This window comes from Hesperophylax consimilis, chromosome 18, assembly GCF_061612785.1.
Source record: "Hesperophylax consimilis isolate HC1 chromosome 18, BYU_Hcon_1.0, whole genome shotgun sequence".
In the NCBI taxonomy this organism is placed as follows: domain Eukaryota; kingdom Metazoa; phylum Arthropoda; class Insecta; order Trichoptera; family Limnephilidae; genus Hesperophylax; species Hesperophylax consimilis.
In genome coordinates, this window is record NC_142853.1 from 29138293 (window position 1) to 29163083 (window position 24791).

The window sequence follows — 24791 nt, forward strand, 5'->3', positions numbered from 1 at the left end:
ATGCGGGTAATTTTATCACGGAACTAAAATAATTTGCGTATTGGACTTTGGTATCAGCTGATTAATAAGGCGCGCGGCAGTTATTGTAAGCCTCCACTCCAATACGTAAAGCTAAAGGATAGAAACATATTATCTAGCCATTGTTTTTCCTAAAATGGCGAGAGAAACTATCTGGACTATTTGCGGAGGAGGTTGGTGTACATATTACGGTACAAACTACACACGTCGCCGTGCAACATTATTATTCATATAATAAGGGGCCGGGAGAGCAGAATGGAGAAGAGGTTGATTCCAGAGCAGCTAACAGAGAACATGCTACAAGTATTGTATTTACACTGCATTGTAGTCAATTGGAAGTTTATGTTCTGTGAACGAAACGAACTTACGAGAATTCACATTACAAAAGCGTGATTTATTTTACTGATTTTACTCATTTAGGTGTGATAAATGAGATATAGATACTAGAGTGCTAGATACTTTCAGTACCGCCTTGGTGTAAGACCACCGTTCAGAATCGAAACATTGCTTGATATGGCTTTAGTCGTGTTTTGTAACCAGAAAGGAATAGCCGGGTACTTCCCCACATTCCTTATCTCATCTCATTCCCCTCCCCACTACCTTCAGCCTCAAAATACCCCAATATATCATTGGGGATCCCATAGTCTCACTTGCTCTAGACAGTTGGGCAATAATTTTTATTTTTAAAATATTAAGGTTTGTCGTTAGAGCAACAGTAGTAGGTAGTCAAATGTCGGAAAAAAACAACAAAGACGAAAATCAGGAATTAAACCGTGAAATATCAGGGAACGATGAACGATAGCAGAGAAATCCTACGTGATATAAAAAGGTTAGATATTACTTGAGCTTGTTCGATGTTTATTATATGTATATCAACAAAAATTTTCGATATAGGTCCTAATTTTTAAAGTTTCCATATTTCCAGGAAGGCAAAACAAAAATGAGGAATAACAGAACAATGTGGCAACCGCGCCCCAATTAGTAAAAAATATCAGAACCAGTGGCGGCTCGTGACTTTTGAGTGAGGTAGATTTGATATTTTTCGAAGAAAACTTCTTCTAACTGCTTTTCACTTTGTGATGGCATTATTTATTTTTTATTAAAACACAAATAACATTGTTTACATCACTTTATTTCGATACAAAATCTCAACATGTTTCATGAACCAAGTTCACTTCATCAGGAGCACAAGTATACGATACTCGTGCTCTTCGTATACTTGTGCTCCTGATGAAGTGAACTTGGTTCATGAAACATGTTGAGATTTTGTTTCGAAATAAAGTGATGTAAACAATGTTATTTGTGTTTTAATAAAAAATAGATTTGATATTGTTTAGTCAAAAATGATTTTTTTTTTTACAAATTCGATTTTTTGTAAAAAGATTTTCAGAAAATTTCAGTTGGCCGAAAATCTTCATACAAAAAACCGAACTTATGAAAAAAAACATCAAAAATGCCATTTTTTATATTAGCATTATAGTACACCCAAAAGTCACGAGCCGCCACTAATCATTAGAACTTTTTTATTTGGAGAGAGAAACTATCTAATTTGAGAAAGAAAAAATAATTGAAAATCGTGGGTGCCAATTTCCAGACACTAGGCATATAATTAATCATTAGATATATTATAAATAGTACAGATTAGATACTAGTTATTAGTTATTACAGTAGTCCACGATACAAAATGAATCAATATAATAATGAAACAAAACGAGAAAGTGATGAAATCATCACACTTTACAAGCCGCGCGCGATTCATGACGCCATTAAAACTGCGCGAAATATCAGAAAAAAACCTAATAACTATATTCATTAGGTAGGTACACGAGACGAGAAAGTTCGTCGGTCAAATGGTAGCCATTACAACGCGTTACAATAATGGGGAACTGGGGCGACCAAGCGCGGGCATCTCACTTCGCTCCCGGAGGCATTCAATTGGATCGTCTCACCTGGCCTTTCTAATCCCGGCTCCATTGGAAAACGTGGCTACCGTGGAAACAGAATTGCGGACACCGATTTAGGAATAAACAACATGAATGTAGGTACCATATTTCATAAGTTGATCGAACCGATGATAATGGGGTATTTTCACAAACTGCGAATATCGTTAAAAATGTGTGGAAGATTTCAAATTTATTTTTCTGATTATGATTATCGTGCTAAAAAAAATATTTTTCATTCCTAATTATTGATTTTGTAAAAGATCTAAAACCGCTCATTCTGAAACGGTTCCAACTGGCTACAACGTTGTATGTCATTATCACATAGAAACCGCCAATGTATGGTAAGACGCACAGTGGGCTGAAAATCGCCTTTCATAGACATAGAGACTTGAATTTTCAAGGGTATTTTTTTTTGGCTAGAAATGGATTTTGCTGATCATTACTATGCTATAAAATGTCGTACGAAGCAATTGCGTGTACAAATGAAGGAGTTATAATTTTTTTAAGAAAAATTTGTATGGCGCTGACATTAAAAATGAGGCTATCTCTGGAATCATAAGGTTGGCCGTTCTATCCTTACACACAGATAATACTACTATTTATTTGTATTTTCGATATACTACCGCTGAGGAGATATTAAAAAAGCTGTTTTTCACCCATATGTAAACCCATTTTTGAACAATATTTTTTACCTTTTTTGCGTGTACAAAAATCCAGGAACCTCGTAGCATAGTGAATCTTATCTCTTTCTGAGCGCTATGTTACGGGGGACCTCGGAAAAATACTAACTTAACATGTTTTACAAATTTGATCGCTTGAGATCATTTTTACACATTTATTTTACAAACATTTCTTATTTTTTGTCGTATCTTGACAAACAAAAAATCTAGTTGTCAAGATACACATTCCTATAACTACTATGCATTTAAACTATGTAATTGTCATTCATGTAAGCGTTCAAAATCTTTTCTAACTCGCAAATTTAAGCGACCACTATCACCAGTACTGCCGACAAAATGAATATGCAACATTTTGTCGGAGGCTATAAACTCATTGTTGGCGCGGGTATAACCCCCCACCACTTTTGGGCTCCTAGCCCGATGTCGGGCGCGAGTCAGGCTAATTAAATATAAGCAGCCACATAATTAAAAATAAATCAGTTCATCTTTACCACCGAAACCAAGCGTTTTATTTATCTACAAGTGACTCCTGCCCAACATCTGCCTCACCTCGCCGAGTCTTCTGCTCCAAGATCTTCTGGTGTTACCTCTTCAAGACCAGCCGGCCCTCCTCTGGAAAACCGCCAACACCAGAAGCGAGCAGAGACGACAGCACACCCAGTGCCCAACATTCACCAAGCCTGGGTGCGGGAGGCAGATTTCATCACCAATATTACTACTATCATCATCATCGGCCGTAAAGGAGCATCTCATCGGTTGAAGACACGGTTTGGACCCGGCGCCTAAATCTACAGTCTTGTGCGGACTCCCGTCCAGTACATGATTTTCAAATTTATATGAGAAAAAATTGTTTTTATGGCAATATTATTTTTTTTGTAATTACCATTAAATCGAAATTGCCAAATTGTAAGTCACATATAATCGTGAAAAATCGAATTCTTTCACGGCCCATATTTTATAATTTGAAACACAAATAAATAAAGCAGCTCCTTATCCGTACCAGATACAGATAGGTATTTACTATTTGTATTTTTCGATAAAAATCATTTATAAATTAGTTGGGTATTTTGGACTCAAATCCAAATTTAAGTTTTGTATGAAAAAGGCTGCGCAACCGTTCCCCTAATGGGGCAGTCAATAGTTAAAAATGATTTGGGGACGATTTTAATATGATTATAAGCGATAGGCATACTTTGTGCCCGTACTTTATTTTATACAATAATAATTATTAGATAACTCCTTGCATTTTTTGCTGAGGATCAACAACTTTTATTGGTTATTCCTTGGGCCTAGTCACAGACATATGAATATATAGACTAGAAATAAAAGGTGAGGGGTAAAATCAACCGTTGAAGAACGAAGGGGGTAAAGCTGACTGTGATTCGTCAATAAATCAATCTGACAGTATATAGGCATCTCGCAGTATAATATCACCATTTAGTTCTTAAAAGTAAAATCTGTTTTTGAATGAATAGACATTTTCACATGGGAGCGCAAATTACTCGCCACGTTATGAACAAATTTGCGAAATCCAAATTCGGCAAAAAAAAATTTCTTCTATTTTCAGAGTCGAATATTTTGTTTACGTATTTAGTTAAGACACTTTTATAAGTATTCATAATTTACTTCCCAGTAACAACGATGCGCACACTTGAGAATCGCTACATTCGATCAATGTTGGAGGGTTGTCACAACCGTTCTGTTCCTATTAATATTAAAATATTGAAATCTTTAAGAAAATATATAACATTTCACTTTTAAGAAGATAATATAAAAGTAAAACAACTAAAAAAACAAATGAAATTATATACACACAGTTTTTACCAGCGATTCCTAAGAGTATTTGGAGTAAAAATTTGGACATCATTTTGCCTTCGGATGACACTTTTTCAATTAAAAACAAAAAACATGATTTTCTATCACACATCGCCACTCGGTATAACCTAGCGCATTACGTGATATGCACTCCTTCTCGTTCCAGCAGTACCGTACATACGAAAAAAGCGCGTAACTAACACGTGGTACCTAAAGCGCAAAAGGCGAAGGCACATCCCTGATTCTTATGCAAACGGCTTTGTATTTTGCGTCCAGATGTATCTCGATGTGATAGTATATGTTTCTACAACTGATTCATATTATACGACGTGAATAAGCTTAAAACGATGCTTACATATCGAATGTAATACGACAATTGTGTTTATTCTCTTTTTCACATCTATTTTTACAAGTTTTCATAGCACAAGCCACTATTTTGCCGTGTTATTTCATAAAATGCCTCGACCATAGCTCGACGCTAGTTCGAACAAGAATGATGACGTCACATTCTCAAGATTCACGGGAAGCCATACGCGAGCCCAGCCGGCTCCAATGGAACCGGTATGGGGAGTGGGGAATAATACGCTTTTAATCACTTAGGGCAGGTCTACTAATATTCATATGTCTATGGGCCTAGTTAATATTTCGCTTCTTTGTAATTGCTGGCATTGTGATTGGGGAGGGGGGGGGGGGGCATCTTGAACGAAGCTTATCACCGCGTATAATTGATATATATATTAAATAATTTTAGTTGTTAAAAGTACAATGTAAACATTTTTAAAAGTACACTCACTGGTAGGTTTTCATCCCCGAGGATGAAATGAGTTTTTCAGTTTTTGTGTTTTTTTCTAATTATTTGTAATTTTTCCTTCTTTTCACTATTTCTTGCTCTTTTAAATAAGCTGGGAAAATAAAAGCACGTAATAAAGCTGTTTACAAAAAATAATATTGGCTAGAATATCATAAATTTATTACCGCAGTGATGAAGCAACACAGCTGTCATTTAGAATGCATAACAATAAGCATCGAGATAAATAACAGTTTTAGGTATGTCTCGCAATACAAGAGTTTATTTTTTTGTTGTGCATTTCTATTATTTTCAGTAAGCGATAAGTGTAGTCCAGTTTCCCAGAGGCGTGCGACGCATGGCGAGACTAGTGGAAATGTCCGAATTAGGATTTGCAAATTCCGCACCTTTTTCAAATCCTGCGGGATTTCGGGATAAATATTAGAAATCTCGCGTGATTCCGCGGGATTTTTATTAAGGAACATTACATTGAAATAATGGCACATCATAAACATTTTACGTTATATGGTATGAATTATCTTTGAAATTATACAGGGTGTATCGGCACTAACCCGACAAACTTTAACCAGCTATTCCTTAGCACATTTGGAGTAAAAAATGTTATGGGCAATTTGCTGTCCGGTAGCATTTTTTTTTTCAATTAAAAACAAAAAAAAATAAAAATTTCCACACTACATCACTGTCATTGGCATTTGCTTTTCGTGTTCAACAGCTGTTATAAGCAAGTATGTCGAAAAGCGTCTTCGCTCTTTCGCACACACTAAATAATAATAGTTAAAAATGAGACGAATGGTGCCGTGCCATTTCGTTGGGATTGTAAAAGTGCGCCAATATAGGTACATACGTGCATTATTCAATGGAATTCGAATAAAATATTGCCAGATGGGTTTTCAAACTTTGACAATGGATAAAACAGTGGTGACATGTGGTGAAAATAACAATAGTAATTTTTTTATTAAAAAAAACGTTACCGGACAGCAAAGTGCACAGAAGATTTTTTACTCCAAATATGCTAAGGAATAGCTGGTTAAAGTTTGTCGGGTACGTGCCGATACACCCTGTATAAAAAAAAGACATAGAAAAGGTAACGTAATAGGAATTTTAAGAAAACAAAATATAATATCGTTAAAAACATAATTGTCACTGACAGAATTCTCCATGGTAATTTGAGATCAATCATTTTTGGTTCTAGTAATATTTTAAAAATATACATTGGAAACATAACTTAATAAATGTTAGCAGAAGACTTTGATAAAAAAATAGATCGTAAAAACATAGATTATGGAGTCCTGTCACACATACGTGAAACGTCATTGTGCTAAACAGCTCAGCAGCGGAAAACGCTCTATCGACTTCCACACTACTGGTTGGACTGTCATCAAGAAGGTGTGTGCTATCTGAAGATATTTCCATTCTCAAAAGGTGAAATCTCTTTCTTTAAAATTAATTCCAGGTCTTGAAATTTCCGCATCGTTTCAGGATGTTTTTAGTGTAAATTTAGTATTTTTTTAATCCCGCAAACATGCGGGATCAAATATACCTGAAATCCCGCGGGATTACGGGATGCGGGATTGAAAACCCTAGTCCGAATACATTATTATAGTCACATATTGATACACTTAATTTAGCCCCTTTGAAGGCTTAATTTGCTAGTTGGTAATGCACGTTGTGCATTGCGCGGAAAGTCTGGACGAAGCTATACAAATTGGATGATAAATTTATCATTCCGTCAAAACATTCAATTCAATTCTCGATTTCCTCGTTAACGATCTGGCCATTTTAATTTAATGTGATGAAGCCTACTTGACACCAGTGGAAAATGGGAGAGTAATTTCCTTAATTTTATGCCTATCCTCTCTTTGATACGTGAATAGTAAAACATTTTCAATGATAACTGATAACATTTAAAAATATTCTCTAGTGCTATCATTAATGTAAATTGGCTATAGACTGGATAGCATTTATGTTTTGACATCATGCCATATAGTGATATAGTTATAGTCACGCTTGCACAACAATGGCTTGGTACATTTTCCGCACGATTTGCATTTCACAAGGAGCAGACTTATTGTGCACTATTATTTGCAAGCACCGTGTATTTAACACCAAAGTTTTCTCAAATTTTCAATTGCGTGCATTGATATCTAATACACTGGATAGGACTGCGCTAGAGGCAGTAGTTCCCAACCTTATCTTGCTCTCCGCCCAATCTAGTACATTTTCTTCAACGACCAACCAGTTACATAAAAAAATAAATTTTACCCGGAGATACGGGTTCGATCCTCCACTGGATTAGTCCTCCATCATTGCATAACCCATATTTTCCGCTTATAATTTTGGAAGTGGGTGGATGTTCAATATTCTGAGATTATTTGTAACCAGGGAATGCTCTATTTCTAAAATTAAAATAAACTTTTTTCTCTAGGTGTTTATATAATTATTTATAAAATTTTGAAAAATATTACCCAACCAAAAACACACCGTTAATCAATCAACAATTCCTAATCACGTAATCACTAAACGAACGGTTGTTCATCTGCAAGATTCTTGAAATGATGTTCCTACGACTTAAATTTATTTCATTAGGAAAACTTTTTTTTTTAATTCCTCCGACCCCCATTTCATCCCTTTTCTGCCCAATTGCTCCCGAGACCCCCACCGCCCCCCTGGAACTCACCAACGCCCCCAGGGGGCGGTACCGTCCCCGTTGGGAATCACTGGCGGCTAGAGGAAGATTGTGTTTATTTTACTTCGAAAATTAACCTTTTTTAGAATTCTACTTATACACCTTGTTTTAGGTGAACTATTCATGAAAATTGTTATTTTCATTAGAGCCCAAATAAGTTATGATTATATTTTCAGTTAGTGTTCGTGTAACCGATCCTTTGTCGTAAGCAATTAAATTTTCATTTTTTTTCATTTTCATTTGCACATTGTTACTTAATGTATTGAAATATTATTTGTATCAAATAATATGTAAACAATAATTTATGTATCCAATACGTCTGTCTCGACACGGGTATATATCCTAGTGAGACAGACATAGAAAAAACTCCTGTAAAAACTTTATATATTGAAAATAAAAAAAACATTATACGCATGTTTGGCAGATCGTAACCTAATGACTTATTCGCTGTGGCTGTGCAAATACCCATGCCAATTGGCGGGTACACAAGGTGGGGTACTTATGCAGAATCTACGAGCATGATACAAATTTCCACAACTTTCAAACAACTTTTGTTTTTTGGAAACTAGAAATAGTCTGTTTCTACATCTATAACAAAAATACAGTGCTCTGTAAACGATTATCAACTGTCTTTTTAATCCATTTATATATCTATTAAATACTAAAAATAATAATAATAATTTTACTAACGATGTATTTTTTTAACCAAAAAATCCAATCTTGCGTATTCTGTTTCAATGATTAATGAGTATTGAACAATTTAAGTGCGGCCATGAATAAGCATTTTTGACGGCGGTGTGTGAATGTTGTTAAACCGATCAAAATAGATAATGCTGATAGCTACAGTGAGGTATAATTTTCCCATCGCACAATCAAAGCCATTCGGAGCGGGGACAGCTCGGAAACATTTCGATTTCCTTCGGAAAACATCGGAAATTGTAGATTTGATTTATACGGCAACAGGTTGACAGAGAAACAATAAAAACCGACGTACAGATAAAAAATGTATTCATTAAAATAAGTACCTACATAGTATTAATATTATTAATTATAATATTACAAAAACTTTATATGTAATGCACTGATTTGCCCCAAAGTTGGCCGTTGCTTAGTTTTGTAAATGATAATTAGACACCTCCGCGTTACGACAATAGATGGACAAGGGGAGTTCTGGAATGTACACCTGTAATAGCAAATAGAGAGCAGAGATTAACAAAGCCCTCAGGTTCGTATGTAGATATAGATCAGGGAGCAAATAAGGAAGGACAAAGACCCGCTGGTCTGACTAGGACAAAATTTTGATGAGAATGCTCTAGTGTAGACCTAGGACAGAGAGTGAAGACCTGGGAAGAACAAAGACCCGCGGGTCTGACTAGGATAAAAGGTCTATAAGAATGCTCTTGTGTAGACCTAAAACAGTAAAGACCCGGGAAGAACAAAGACAAACAAGGTCTGACAACTTCCGGAAAAAGGTTAACCACGAAATAAATTTAATCCTTGTTCCCACTTCCTATACTCGTAGATGTATTCCAGTGTTCCTCTAAATCTTTAACAACCCCTGCTTTTGATTTTAGTATTTGGAAAAATATATGTAAATTTATGTATGGATGGAGTCTGGATGCAGTATGTCTGTTCTCCGGTAAGAACTGAATAAATACCATAGAATCAGAATGGCCACGGGCACTCCTACGCAGAAATAAAATAATATACGCGTGTGCACTGAAATGCGCAGCGGTTTCAGCGAACGTGCTTAATGTGCAATAATCAAATACCCGCCCAATAAATAATAGTACAAATGTGCAAATGTACTCACACACATACACGTATTATGTAACGATGTGGTGAGAATGATTCTTTTTCTGAGTTTATTTTTTTTACTCTCGTAAAATATTGAATTTTGAAGTGTTTTTCATGACGTGAAATATGCATAGCTTTTTTTCTGTCTGGAATTTCTAGGTAAACGTAGCTATTTTACGTAAATGTTAACACATACAAAATAAATTCCTAATTCAAAAACATAAATAACCTTGTAAATGTTTCAAAGCTGTGACCGACTAAACTGAAACAAATTAACGGGATTCTGTTTGTTCCCACCATGACATGTATTAATTATTGCAGGTAAATTTCTTTCGCTTTGCAGGTCTGACGTATGGGAGGCAACTAACGAATAATATTTATAACGTTGAATTGCTGCGGAAAGTCGTCAGTTCACCCGACGACTTCGTGATAAAAATTAACTGTTTGCATTAGTATAAAAACTATAAAAAAATATTCAAACATGTTGCGTTGGTACCTATTTATTTAAAAGGGGGAAATAGACATATCTATATATAATCTTACGGGCACATACACTAAATAATAAAATTATTATCAAAAGATAAAAAAATAATTCCATCAGTCATCCAAACTGAAATTAGAATCTGGCTAGCTGACGTGTTGCTCAATTTTTATCTACTTTCTATAAATATAATTTGCATGTATTATATATATATAAACCTTCCGGAAAAAATTCTCAAGTGATAGTGAACACCCTATCAAAATCCGTAGCGTAGTTTAGAAAAACTAAGCGCTATCGAACGGTAGCGACTCTATTTTAGTATAATATAGTAGATAGAGATATACATAGAGAAAAGATAGAGATAAATAAATTAATCCGAATAAAAGTCATGGTCCAGGAAGCTGCAAATCCAATACACTTATTCTCAACTATCCCGTGTTATTTATACACTTATTGAACCCGTACATCTTTCATTTCGCTACTTTGCTCAATCATCTTATATTATTATTATTATAGCGGAGGATGGCTTGTCACCTCTGTGCTTCGCTCAGCGCTCAGAGGCCTGGTGTTTGAAGACCTCGTAAATAATGGCCATCAGTGTCTTGAAAACGGCAGGGCGAATCATACACATACATTATACCCATGCTCCGACATTTAACACTTGACCCGCATCGCAAACTCAGAAGGCGAATGGAAAGCAACAAACTAACGAGATAATAGGGAAAAGCGTCACGTTCTGATATTATTTGACGGCATTTTGTAGGTTAGCAAGTCAAATAAGGAGCTTAAAGATATACTGCAAATTAACAAAGATATAGGCAACGTGGTATAAACGCAACAAGCTGATGTTGCATCTTCAGGATGCGGGTTCGATTTCTGTCTTAATGTAAGAATTTTATAATAAATTAACTAGTAGCTTGCCAAATAACCGAGACATCACTTTTGAAATCCGATTAATTTTGTGGTTGTTTAACTTATTCTCCTTGTTTTCTCTCAAAACTGGGGCAATACCGACTGATCCAAATAACACAACGGTAACTCAATATTCAGTCGTTTTTTAATAGGTATGTCGAAATCAACAACTCAATTGCTAAAACTAACTTCTTTTACACTATAAAAGAGCAAATAATTCAATATAATTTACGAATCGTGCTACAATTTATTAATACAATTAAATCTAGAGATACAGATAGAACACAATTTAAATCACAAAAACCTGAATAAACAAGCCAACAGAAACTAAAATTGATAGAGAAATAGTTTATTGTAAACATACGTTGATACAGATCTGGATTTTGAGCAGTTAATTTTATGTAATAAAAATTTAATTATGATGAAATAATAAAATAGTAAGTCCTTGAATAATATAAAATACAACAGCAACCGGACAGGTGAATTGATTACTTAGTCAGAACGTTCAATGTCAACTTGCGGACAATCGTCATTTTGGTAAACGACCTAATGCAATCACTATAATAATTTGTAGCGGTCACCTACTCACTCATCTACCGATTGCCACTCATTCTGAATAAAAATATATAAAAGAGCAAGGCCCTTTGTGCAGGACAAACCTCAACGTGGAAACATATTAACGAACTGGTGACCTCATGGCCACCTTCCTAAGGTCGTGACGTATGGCTAGTTGTCGTGTCGTCTTTGTTTGATCCGGACGAACACATCGTTTGCAAATGGAGAATTTATAATCATTTAATGGACTAACATAATAAAGCGTCATGAATTATGGACAGACAATGTATAAAGATATTATGAAAGATTCAATACCTAAAATAATAGTGAGATACCAAAATGTTTTCTGGGTGGAACGGAACTGCAGTCGGTATAGATCGTGACCGCTTGTGATTAATGAAGTAACACTGTAGTGGAATATCAAAATTTATCGTTGCATGTCACATTAAGTTTGATAATATTGTCCTGTTCATGTTTTGCCTTTCAATTTATCGGATAGAGCGGTTTGATCCGTGTATCACGATCTCTACGATTGACAAACAACATACATTGTTTGTGAGCAATGGAGTGCCACAAGGAATAGAGTAAGGCCCTAGCTAAAGATTAAAAGAGATAATATTCTGTTTGGAAACAGAGACTGACCCAATTATGACAAATATTTGAATGCAGTAACAAAGTAAATAAAAAATCGTGTAATGTAAATAAAACAGTGGCTAGCTAAGCGGAAAAGCCGAAGAATTGAATATAAAACTGGTATTTGCAGAGATCTGAACTTGCCCAAAGCAACGGTTGGTAAATAAGTGCTTGTTGAAATTATATGTTAAGATTAACATCAACTATTTTAAGAAGGAAGAGGAGAAATTAAAGAACTGATCTGAAAATAGAAGCAAAATATCGTATAACATTTGGTACAAACCTCTCAGGGCGGTCGCTCTCGGGTCTGTCCATGTAGTAGCGAATGAAGGCTCTCTCGGCATCCTCTCTTTCGTCGGATCCAAGTCTCCCCCCTCCATTTAGGGTCTGCACTGTGGGCAGTCTGGCCACCAGAAGTTGACGTCTTTCGTGCTCCGTTGACTCGCATCGTTCCCAGAGGGGCCAGCCCTGGAAAAAGGAAAAAAATGGAAATTCTTAAAGAAAAAGCAACACAAACAGATAAGTAAAAACAAAAAATGTCAACTATAATGGTTGTAACTCGCCAACGTACTTCCAAGATACAGGAAACTTGACTGTCTGAAGGTTTAAACAAATGAATATTTTAGGCCCTAGTCGAGACAACTACCATATCTGACCTCTGAAGGAAAAAAAATCTAAAGAAAATATAAGAACAGATGTGAAACAGTGCTAGAATATAGTACCGAAATACGACGGTGTTTGGTCTATTTTACCTAACCATACTTGCTTTTGTTACAGATCGATAATATCTTTTTTCATGTAGGTACACGTAGGTAGAGTACGAGTAAAAAAATCTCGATCTACAAAGAAGGTAATTAGTCCAAGGAAGCTATTATTCCATCACCACCTATTAGCAATAAAGAACTTTTTGTCTGCACATTATAAAAGGGAAACCGCAATTCATTAAACGCAATGTTAATAAGGCTAACCTTGTTGGTTTAATAGACATTAATTAACACGGAGGAGGTCCGCCGTATAAAGTGTACGCCCTATCCAGAAACAAGACATGCTTTAATTCATCTACATAATATCATTACATTAGCGTGTATTATGTATTCCTGTAAACTCGTACGTTGTTAGTTGTGAACTCCCATAAAAATGGAAACTTGTTTAGCACTTCTTCTAATCTGTTATACAATCGCAGGGTTTTTCATATTTCGCCTATAAGTATGTTGTGCCCCTTGTCGGGAAAAATATTTCTATTTTCACTTACGAGTTAAACCGCTTCTCTAAGAGTAGTATATGCAATATATTTTCATTTCGTGTTAATTAAGTTCAATGAGCCGGTCAATGACCAGACCTGGGTCCAAAGATCGTGGCTTCAAAATCCTGTGTAGCGCAAATACATATTAAATTCTAGTAAAACTTTTCTTGAAAAGGCTTTAGCTTTGTTCAAGGACTAGATCTGGATTGGTCAGGCATTTCTCAATTATATATTTGACTTTCTTTCTCCTTTTTATTGTTTGTTAGGAACATTTAACAGAATGTCGATTTAAAAAACATAAAGATTATCGTGGTAAAAACAAAGTGTTTTAATTTATTTCATTAATTTAACAGAATGATTATCCTTATCTTATGCCTTGCAAAAATGGAGGAAAGAAATAATTTTATTCCAAGCTCACAAAAAGGGGGTACAAAATACTGGCTGTGCGAGAAGTAGTACTTTTGTGTGGTAATATAAATGTGACTTGAAATATTAATATTATTTCTCAGATTTTAACATAAATTTATCGGTCACTAAAGCTTACAGTATTTATGTAGATTTTGTCTTTGTTTATTTGAACTTCAAACTCCGCGGGTGCACTTCCGGGTCCGAAACTAACAAATCATCAATATTTTACTGACCAAAAAAAACTATCTTATTGACATAAATTTCCGTACTGCGCATGTTTTCCGACTCATAAATTATTCAACACACCGCATACTTCAAAACCTCTTTCACGGAAATATTTTCCAAGCTGAGATGAAGATACTTGAGGCAAAACTTCTACAATTTTCCGGAGAAGAATTTTGAGGCACACGCGACGAAAGTAACATCGTAAACGCTGCACTGTGAAAAGGTGGGAACGAATAAGCCGGTAACCGAAATAGAGGACGGAAAAAACGGTCAATTAAATATAAAGCATTTATTAACAATATAATGTAACAAATAAATTTCCTAAAAAAAACAAATCTGTAATCTTAAGTTAGGTGAGGTTCTGTGTCTTTAGTATTATTTTTTTCACTGTTCTATTTTATTATTCTGTTTTATCATGAAACCGAGTTAGCCATACTATTTGCCCTTTAGTGAAAATCTCTACAACTAGAGTATATTTTACTAAAGTAATAAGAACGCAGAAAAGCTAGATGCGAACCAACCATAGAGCCATGGTTTTGTTCAGATCAAAAGTCAAGCGATTGTTTTCAGAATTGTGAGAATTTATAAGAGGAATTATTAATTTGTACGATTATATTTGACGTACAGCAAATAGCCACTTGGAATGAGATATTTTGAATCAAGTGTAACGTAAACAGCTATATTATATGTATAGATTACAACTTTTGGCCTTGATTGTGCGATAAAACGTCAAGGATAAGTGCTTTTTATCGTGAGATGAATTAAAATTATACAATGTGCCATATTGGATGTTGGATGCTTCCTTAATTAATACGGTAATTAGATTGTTAATCTTACATATTATATTACCTTCTGATGCTAAACTGATAGTCATTAAAGCTTTAGGGAGTTAAAGTAAAATGATTATTTTATAAATTGTTATAATGAATGCAAAAAACATATATTAAGCAGGTAATGCAAGAACGTGATACTAAAATTATAATTTTACAGCTTCATCATGCATTGTACGACCGAAGAAAATCAGAAAAAGATAAAAATGTTGTAATGAAAGATTCGTTACTTCAGTTTAAGGTATCTTCCTAAAATTCAGCTCACCGACTAAAAAGATGTATCAATTCTAGAGTTTTCGAACCGAATTTAAATGATTTGTATTTTATGATGGGTTCTTTCAAACATTTTCTTTGATGTCAAGGCGAGTGAATAGCTTCTGGTCCGCCTCAGGATAAGGTCCTCTAAAAGTCGTTGTGCCCCCCATGATGCACATATGGGGCCTTAAGAGGAAGCTACAAGCCAAAAATGTGTTCTTTTTCTTGGTATGCCTTATATCGTCACGAATATAGGTAATAGGCATTAAAATTTTCTTGGCAAATGGAGTCTAGAAAAGCTCGATTTCAAGCGCAAAAGTGTTTTTTATTTATTTTGTAAACAATTTTATAAGAAAGCAAAAAAGTTCTTCAATGGGTTTCCCTGACAGTTTTGTCACAGATAATCTAAGCCATAATAACGTATTTTTTAAAAGTTTTTTCATTTATGCGTACATAGATTTCTGTTGAAAAAATACATTTTCTAGCAGTTAACATTATATTTTGTATTGAGTAATACATTTTTTTATTTGAATTTTACTCAAGGAAAATGATAGGATAAGCTTCAATTTATCTAAAGCATTTCTAGAATTCGTTATGTAAACCAATTCGTTATAAAGTTTAATCGAAAATAGTGATTGAGCACTAAACTTTGCCTTAAAGAGTCGGTGATGTGTGAATGCGGTGCGGTACCGAACATATGGTCAAAAAATGCCCGCTGCATTCATTCACAGACGGGATTGATGAGGTCCACAGGGCGACGTCTGAAGCCCTAGACTGGCTTACTGACCTAGATGTTCCCCCCTGACCCCCCACCATACGAAAGAAGAAGAATAACCAATGATTCTTGGTGAAAGAAATTGGCGACGACTTTATAGGTTCAAATGAACTATTATCTTACTATTGTGATTGTCCGTCTTGGAATAATGGCGAACACCGCAAAGTAAAATACTGTTGATCTATTGGGTAGAGCTAATTCACTGGCATAATTCTTAATACTTTAAGAAGTTAAACGCTCGGAAAGGATGTTAATAAAGAGGATGAAACACAACAAGTATCTTCTTTTACTAACCCACTATCATCTTATCTCATTCAAACTCGGTTGTGTCTTTTATACATTTAGACACACACGTTCCCTTACACTACTTTAAACTAACCAGTTATTCAAACAGACATTCTCTTATAAAAAGTGATTGAATGATAATACTAAACCGTACACTAGTTGACATTACAACAATGTGATTTTCTTATAGCCAGGTAAATGGGTTGCTCGGGGTTCAGCGAGGATAGTTTAATCGTGCAGAGATGTATTTTGTTCCTACACAATCAATTTCGATTAACCAGTCCTAATTTGACTTTGTCTGCGATGCATCAATAGGTACTTAATAATTTATTACGATAACCCAGTTAGATTTCCGTTGGCCTTAAAGTAGTGCGAGGGGGAGGTAAGCCATTTCCTTGGGGATGTGAAGAAAGGTCAGGGAAGGAAACGACGCATGCGCAGTCATGATTGTGTAGTTGATCGAACAGATATAGGTACCTACCTGAATGGGGGTAGGTACTAACTTCACGAGGTCTGCCGTCGCCAACCGGAGACTGGGGATAAAATTTTATACTGACCGGCGACGCTTTGTGGCGACGTGAAGGTGTTTAGGTAACAGGCTTAGGACGTAAAACTGACTTAAAACTGTCTTTATATGAAGCCGTGAAAAATATACGACCGTTCCATAGAACAAAAACATCACAAATTTAATTGGGAGACGTGGAGAAATAAAAAAAACGTTAATATGTTGGTAACGTTATTTTGAGTTTCCCCACTAAACATCAAAAAAATAAACTGATATAAATGTGTTGCGGTCGTGTTCATATGCTCGAAGTAAGTTAAACTTTTCCTTACTCCCAGTGAAATGATCAAAAATTTTAAAGAATCAAAGATCTTCAGATAATTAATTTCAATAGAATATCTGGGGTCCAAGAGTCGGTAAGTCTTTGGCGATATCAGATTTCTTTTAAATCGTTTAAGATCTTACTTCTAGGAATCACCAATGGTTTTCCCAAACGTGCATAATGAAGGAAAATACTTTGAACGTTTGAGACGCAAAACACAAAGAGTATAAAGGAATGCACATTAATCAAAACTAAATTGATAAGGATGTATTACAACGGGGAAACGGTCCCCAATTATTACCTACCTATAGCTATACAAAGCTTCAGTGATGTGGCGATAAGGTTAAGTCGCACTGAATTTGCGTCGTATTATAGATATCCATTCGAAACGTGAATAAAATTTACGTTGTTAAATTCGTGTTTTTTTTTCAGAAATCCCAGCGAAAAATATTGTAAGCCAAAGGCTTGAAAATTTTGTGTGCAATTTAAAAACGATACAGATAAACAGAGACTGAGAGTTTGACGTAATGCGCTGTCGAAATACAGCTTATCCACCAATACAGATAAGTGCGGGCGTAGATTATTACCTGGTTACGGTTTACCTCGATTGATATCTCGAGTTCACAGTACCCAATTATACTAGGTATCGGACAATCTTACCGAAAGAATAGAAAACTTATGTAATCTGAAGAAAGTAATGGATCACTGAACTTCGGGATAATCGCTGATCACAGGTTTCCTAAAATACTTCTGATCGCCCACTGCTAAATTAAATACACACAACACGAAGAAAAGAGAACGTGCAAGGATAAAAAAAGTGGGCATAATTGGTGTTTCTCAAATTAGCTATGAATTACTGCATTACTACAAACTTCTGTAAATAAGCTGTGTTGAGTGACTAATTTAATTTAGTTCCATCAGCTCCGAGAAGTTGAGATTCTTGTTTTATTAACTGTCTGAAGTTCCTGGCGTCGCCCGGGATATATGCAGAGTTTTTCGAAATCAGATTTAGACAGAAATTTTCAACATGTATCAAAATTCAACTTAAAGGGGGTGGGAAAGAGGAACGGGGCGGTTTTCAGAAATCTCATGTAAACAGTGACCTTTCTCTTGTTTTGAAGGTCACGTATGAAAATTTTTATTAATATCGGAATAAAACTGTATACTTGCATAAAAAAGCCGCACTGCCTGCGTTGGACACCCTTATTTAAATAAATAAACAAAATGGTTTGTTTTTAAAATTGAAATTGCCACCTTCAACATAAATAAACTTTTTTAAATGTTTTTATTCAGTTATAAAAAATTACATTTTTACACCTAGTATAAACCTTTACTAACTACTAACAACTTATTTCTATGAAATTTGGGCACATTTACACTACACCTAAAACTTATTCTTCATGGCATTTAGGCATAACCCACGAAAAGCTGCAAGGATTTTAACTTTAACATCTGTCGGTAATTTAGACATTGAATTTGTATGCTCAAGATTCGTCAGTTCTCATTTACGTTATTTAAATAATGGATTTTATAGCATTCCATAAATTCGAAAAATCAATCCAAACAAGTTTTAATGGAGAAGTTATTAGGTAAACTAAGGTAGGAAGAACATTGTTCTTCGTGCGTGAATGAAAACAACGAATCTCGGATCCTATCAAATTTGAGTCAATTTAATAATAATTATTGTAAATATTGACACAATCCAGCCCCATTTACAGCATGCCAGATTTTAGAAAATATGTGATTTAAGTTACAAGATGAAACCCACGGTGAATGCCTTCTGCTGTATTAATTATAAATCTTGCAGAAGGACCTTTACTACTGCTAGGAATGCCAAGCCGCCTAAAGATGGCAGGACCTGTTGTACAAATAATAATATAAATACACAATACAACAAAGTACATGTATTATAAACGCGCCGCCCATATAAACCAGTATCTAGTACTAACCAACAAAGAGAATCATAGCATTAAATACAGTAAAGATCATTTTCATCAAGTAACAAATCGGAAACAATTTTGAGAAGATGACAGAGCTGGTGTCAAAGAACTCTACGTCGGCATTGCGCAGTAAGCGAATGGACAATTTTTGCGCACCAAATATTTAAACTACGCGTTGGTAGTCCAATCCGCTTGGCTGTATTATTTTGTTTGATATAATAGTGGAAAGGTCTACCATGTTTACATAACAGAATCGGCCTTGGAACAGCTATCTAGCTATTTGAATTCGTATAAGTAATATCTTTTAGCCACTCGGCGTGTTTTAGCTGTAGTAGAATCAGCTGCCGTACGATAATATTATGATCCAACGCTAGACAGTGTGGTTTTTTTTCAATGTTTATATTTTCTGTCTCTGGATGCATATATGATTTACACAATGTTTATATTATGTGCTTTTAGGTGTGTGGTGAACGTGTAATGGAGTGTTTTATTTATTTATTGTGTTTGTCGATGAGCGTTTCTGGGTATGCCCTGAAAGGGATAATCCTGCTAGGTAATACTAATTTTGTAAGAAATGTGAGCACAATTACCTACATTCACGATTAATTTTGCCGGTCAACCTTTATTAGATACTTCTACTATAAGGTGAATGTGCAAGTTTTTTTTTCTTATTTTTTCATTAAACCCAAAATTATTGAAAAAAAAACCAAAATTGGTTGAAATTAAAAAATCAGGAAAAAACTAAACCAAAACCCACTCGTCTTAAATCAATTCGTAAGAAAATGACCTCAAGTGAACACGAAGAATTAGTCAATTTTTATATTATTTAATATTAACGAAAATGCATTATTTTGCTGCTTCGTGATTGAGATAGTTTCCTCGTTGTAATTAAATTGATACGTGTTTTTATTTTATTTTAATAACTAGCTGTACCCCGCCACGCGTTGCTGTGGCTCAGTCTGTCTATGCAGATAGAGAAACAATAGCGCATGTTGCTTTTACGTGCAAAAGATGGCGTTGTTTAAAAAAATCATTCTATTACCTGTCACAGCTGCCATCTATATAATATAGAAACACAAGTATATAAAAACACACGCGTATTCGAATGCAAAGTTGTGTCAAAATTTCAAAGCAATCTGTAAATAACTTTCGGAGATTTAAGATTTTGAACAAACGATCATTATCTAACAACCCTGCCTGAGAGGAGAATTATGTCAGACCAGGTTGTGTTACAAAGAGTCATTAACAACTTAATTGACAGTCCTGCCATCGTTAAATTCCATTATTAAATCCCATGTGCCGACTAGGAATACAAGGAAAAATGTAAAATTCTTCTGCAATACATACACAACGATCCGGGACTCAAGTTTGGGGGTACTATTGATACATTCATTGACTCCATTAATAGAATTAGGCGTAATCTACACCAGAACTCTGTTGAATACTACGAATTATAGTAGAGTTGGTAATATAGTTTTAGTGATTAGTCTTATATGTAGTATTGTTCTAGTTTCTATATTATTTTATGTTACTGTTACATGTTTTAATAACATTGTATCATATTTAGTTTATCAGTTTACTGTTATTTCATGCTTTAAATTTTTTATGTATAATATTCAATAGCTCACTAGGTATACCTATTCTGTTCTTAAAATCCACGTAAAAGCCCGGCTGGGCGTAAAACCAAATAAAATAATTAAAAAGATATTAAATGTATTATCCAAGAGGAAGATATTATTATGAGATTTGTATTCTAAGTGCTTGCTTTCCCTTTGGTGTATAATTAAAACCAATAGTTTCTCATCTTTCCAATAATTAATTATTAATCTCCAAAGGTTTGACACACATCGAAGAAATAGTAATATGCAGTCAGTGTTCATTGCAAACTGGTTTCTTCAATCGTTAATATTCTGTAAATTGTGAACCTACGTGATGCCACGCGCTTTGTCTGTCATGGTTCAAACGTGATTAGATGAAGATTCTTCACATTTTACACATCAAATATCGTAACAGCTAACTATAAAGCAGAGAAACCGTTTATGTCTGAAGTAGCAATATTTGTCGAACTGTGAAATCTCGCGTCATGAAATTAGCTCCGTCTGGAATTTATAGGTCACGCAACTATTTTAATGCATTTTCATCATAAACTAAAATCATAGTACATTTCAAAAATCAATTTATCTGTAATTTTTTTTTAAAAAGACGCCACATTCTTTGTATCGTATTTTTCAATTCAAATCTCGAGTGAAGCCGGGTAGCTAAGCTGGCAAAGTAAAAATCTCAATTATATATTATAAATTACTACTCGACTCTTGAGAATGCTGCGAAGTTTTTTTGAAATAGGTTATATCGGAGGATTTGTGGGTTATTCTACGTCGAAAATCAAAAACACAACTTCAAAATTGACAATGTTGCATAGAAACAAATAATTCTATTTTTAAATCCTATAATTTCAACTCCTAAATTTTGCGCTGTTATTTTGAATCCTAAAGCGATGCGACGTATTTAAATAAACCATGAGCTAAGGGTGCATCAGTGGCGTAGCTATAGCATTCAAGTGGGGGGGGGGGAGTTTCGACCCTGGGGGGTGGGGGTTGGAAAATTCATACAAAATTTTATTGGGCCTCTATTTAATCTACGAGTATTATTCTCGTTTTTCCTACGCATGGCTGATGCGGGAGGGGGATGGGAGGGGAGTTTGAACCCCCGACCCCCCCTATATATGCTCTTTGGGTGCATTATTAATTAAAACACAATTTTGAAGTTATATTAACTCACCCAGTGAGGCCCACATTACCAAATAATGTTTTAAAATGAGAAAAGTTATTATATACGATACATTAAAAAAAAACTGAAATAAATAAAATAGCAAGGTAAGTTCCACTCGGAGAAGCAGCAAAGCGTCGATGCAAAGTTTCTAATAAATCAAATTTAGGTCATCTATTACTCTAACACGAGTTGAGTTCAGTTACGACAGCCTGCATAGAAGTACAACTCCAAACCAACTACAACAGCCGACTGACGTTGAATATTAGTATTATTCAATCTATAACGGCCACAACGTGCTATTGAATTATAATGGAAGATTAAATAAATTATTACATACGAGCACAGAAGAACAATAGACCAATGGTGTAATGATGATTCTAATTACACTGTGAATTGAAATGAGTTCTATACTTATACACTGTACACCTTAAGGCAAAAAATACTTATGGAATACACAGACAACATTAATAAATGTCATGCAATTTATTTGTATTTTAACTAGACATGTGAATATATCCTTCCCACTGTGGCGGAAGGCGATGGGTTGGATAGGTCAAGGGTCTCCCCAAGCCAGCCGCTCCCGATCTGGCAGGCCACGCAACTGTTGGGCAGACGCATCCCAGAACACACCTCACCCAATGAACCACGGCACCCCTGCTAAATAACCAAACGCAGCGAACCACTTGGGGTGACCTATCGCAGAGGTGTTGGTTATCTAGTAAATTGATAACCAACCAATTAATATGCCTACTATAGCAGTTTCACCAGTTTTCGCAGAATGCATTATAAATCTGTTATTTAGAGAAGAAATTTATTATATTACTGCTTTTGATGTGGAAATAATGATTTTATTATAAAGTTCAATTTATACGAGACGGGAAACTAGTTTGTGAAAACTTCGTATCCAGGCCAACCCATTTAACTGCAACACAAAAGAGGTTCGTATTCTACAAAGGAATGAAATTTTGTATTTATACGTAGGCCCTAGGAAGCTAATTAAAAACATTGTGAAATAACCTCCCAATTACAAATCATGAAATTATAACACATAACTAGTCCTATAGAGAGCTCGCACGCACGTCATCGACGATCGTCCTCTTCCTTCTCACACGTCTGGAAAAAGGAAAAGACAGAAGATAACTAGAACGACGACGACGTCACGTACGACCTCTCTCTGGGCCTAGCCATAGAATAGAGATAGAACTAGACATAGAATAGAGAAAAAAAGTTTTTGAAACGGTTGAAATAAAACTAAAACCAAACATTGGGTCTCGATTTAGATAATTCATAATATTAGAAAAAATAGTTTTGGCTAGGCTTAAAACAGTTTTGACGGCCTCCGTGGTCAAGGGTAAGGCTCTCGACTAGCAAGCTGGAGGTGCACAATTGAATTTTATTTAATTAATTTGTGTTATTTCACCAATAAATTAAAAATAATATATAGTACAGGTTTTCCAACAAGAGGTGTTATTATGATATTCAATCGTAAAAGATCAATGGTTTCATTGCTTGTGTGGCACGTACCGCCGTCTTGTTGAAAGTAAACGTTGTCCAGATCAATACTATCCAATTCTGGCCATAAAAAATCATTAATCATCTCTCGATAGCGCAATCCATTCACCGTAACTGTTGCTCCAGCCTCATTTTCGAAAAAGTAAGGTCCAATGACTCCGCCGGACCATAAACCGCACCAAATAGTCACACGTCGAGGATAGAGAGGCTTTTCAACAATAACTCTTGGGTTTTCCGAGCCCCAGATGCGACAATTTTGCTTGTTGACGAAGCTACCGAGGTGGAAATGGGCCTCATCACTCAAGATGATTTGCATTTGATTCACTGAAGTGAATTTTAATAATTTCAATGCGTTGTTGAAGCGTGTATCGTTCCATTTTTATTAATGGCGTATTTCTACTTGTCAAATGTCAAAAAATGACAGCTTCAAAAGTAACATCTACCGAAATAGCGGGCTATTCAAAATAACACCTCTTATTGGAAAACCCTGTATATTTGCGACACCTTCCAGAGTGGAAGATGCCCTCAGTATCGCCCTGGTGTAATTGAAATGTTGCTTGAAATGGCTTAGGCTGTGTTTGGTGAACAGATCTGAACAGCAAGTTACTTCCCCACCGTCCTTTCCCCCATCTCATTCTCCTCCGCACTACGTTCAGCCTCACAAAATACCCCAATTTTGGATGCCATAGTCTCACTGGCTCCACAAGGTTGGGAGCAGTTGGGACTCTTGTGCGGTTTCACGTAAAAATAAATAAATAAAATAAATGTTCTACAAATTACATGGTTCAAGAGCTCGTCATTCGAAAGTTTTTTGAAATCAGACACATTTTCGACCTACATAAATTGAACAGAATGTGTGGAAACCACTTTGAAATTGATCGAAAATAATATCGGCCAAATTGCGATAAACTATTTGCGAAATGGAACGGAGTTCTAATTAATTCACGCGGTCATTATTATCTACTTGTAAATTGTGATGCAATAATAACAATGCAATATGAATGATCAAATAAATAGCATTGTGCAATGTGCAGTGCTGTCTAAATGCAACGTGCCATACATTATGTCCTGAACTTGTATTAAACTAGATATCAATCTGAAATTCGTGGATATTAATTACGCTATAAGTAGTGTAGGACGATATTTGGCAGGACAACTGGCTGAAGCACTTAGATAAATAATTATTACAATATGAAAACCATACGATAGCTCTTACTGTCCGAAGCCAGGAGTGCTATGGCACCTTTATATTAGGGAAGATTTGAAAGTCAATAGATTTTCTGTGAAACGTTTTGCCGGCTTGTCTGTTTCCACCCTCTTATAAGTTTTAGTTTCTTTAGGATCCAGGTTCACTCCTTCCATTTAAAAATTCCCCTTAGAGCCTACACGGAGAAAAG

The 24791-nt window shown here is 35.2% G+C and overlaps 1 protein-coding gene across 2 annotated transcripts in view; it reads right to left on the bottom strand.

Annotated features, from left to right (window-relative positions):
• Positions 1-24791, bottom strand: part of mlt (tubulin folding cofactor E like protein mlt) — a 75271-nt gene that overhangs the window by 9062 nt on the left and 41418 nt on the right. For both annotated transcript variants that reach the window (XM_089642781.1, XM_089642782.1), the window contains exon 5: positions 12612-12796. In XM_089642781.1, coding sequence (XP_089498907.1) covers positions 12612-12796 — 185 coding nt within the window. The remainder of the gene's footprint in view (positions 1-12611; positions 12797-24791) is intronic.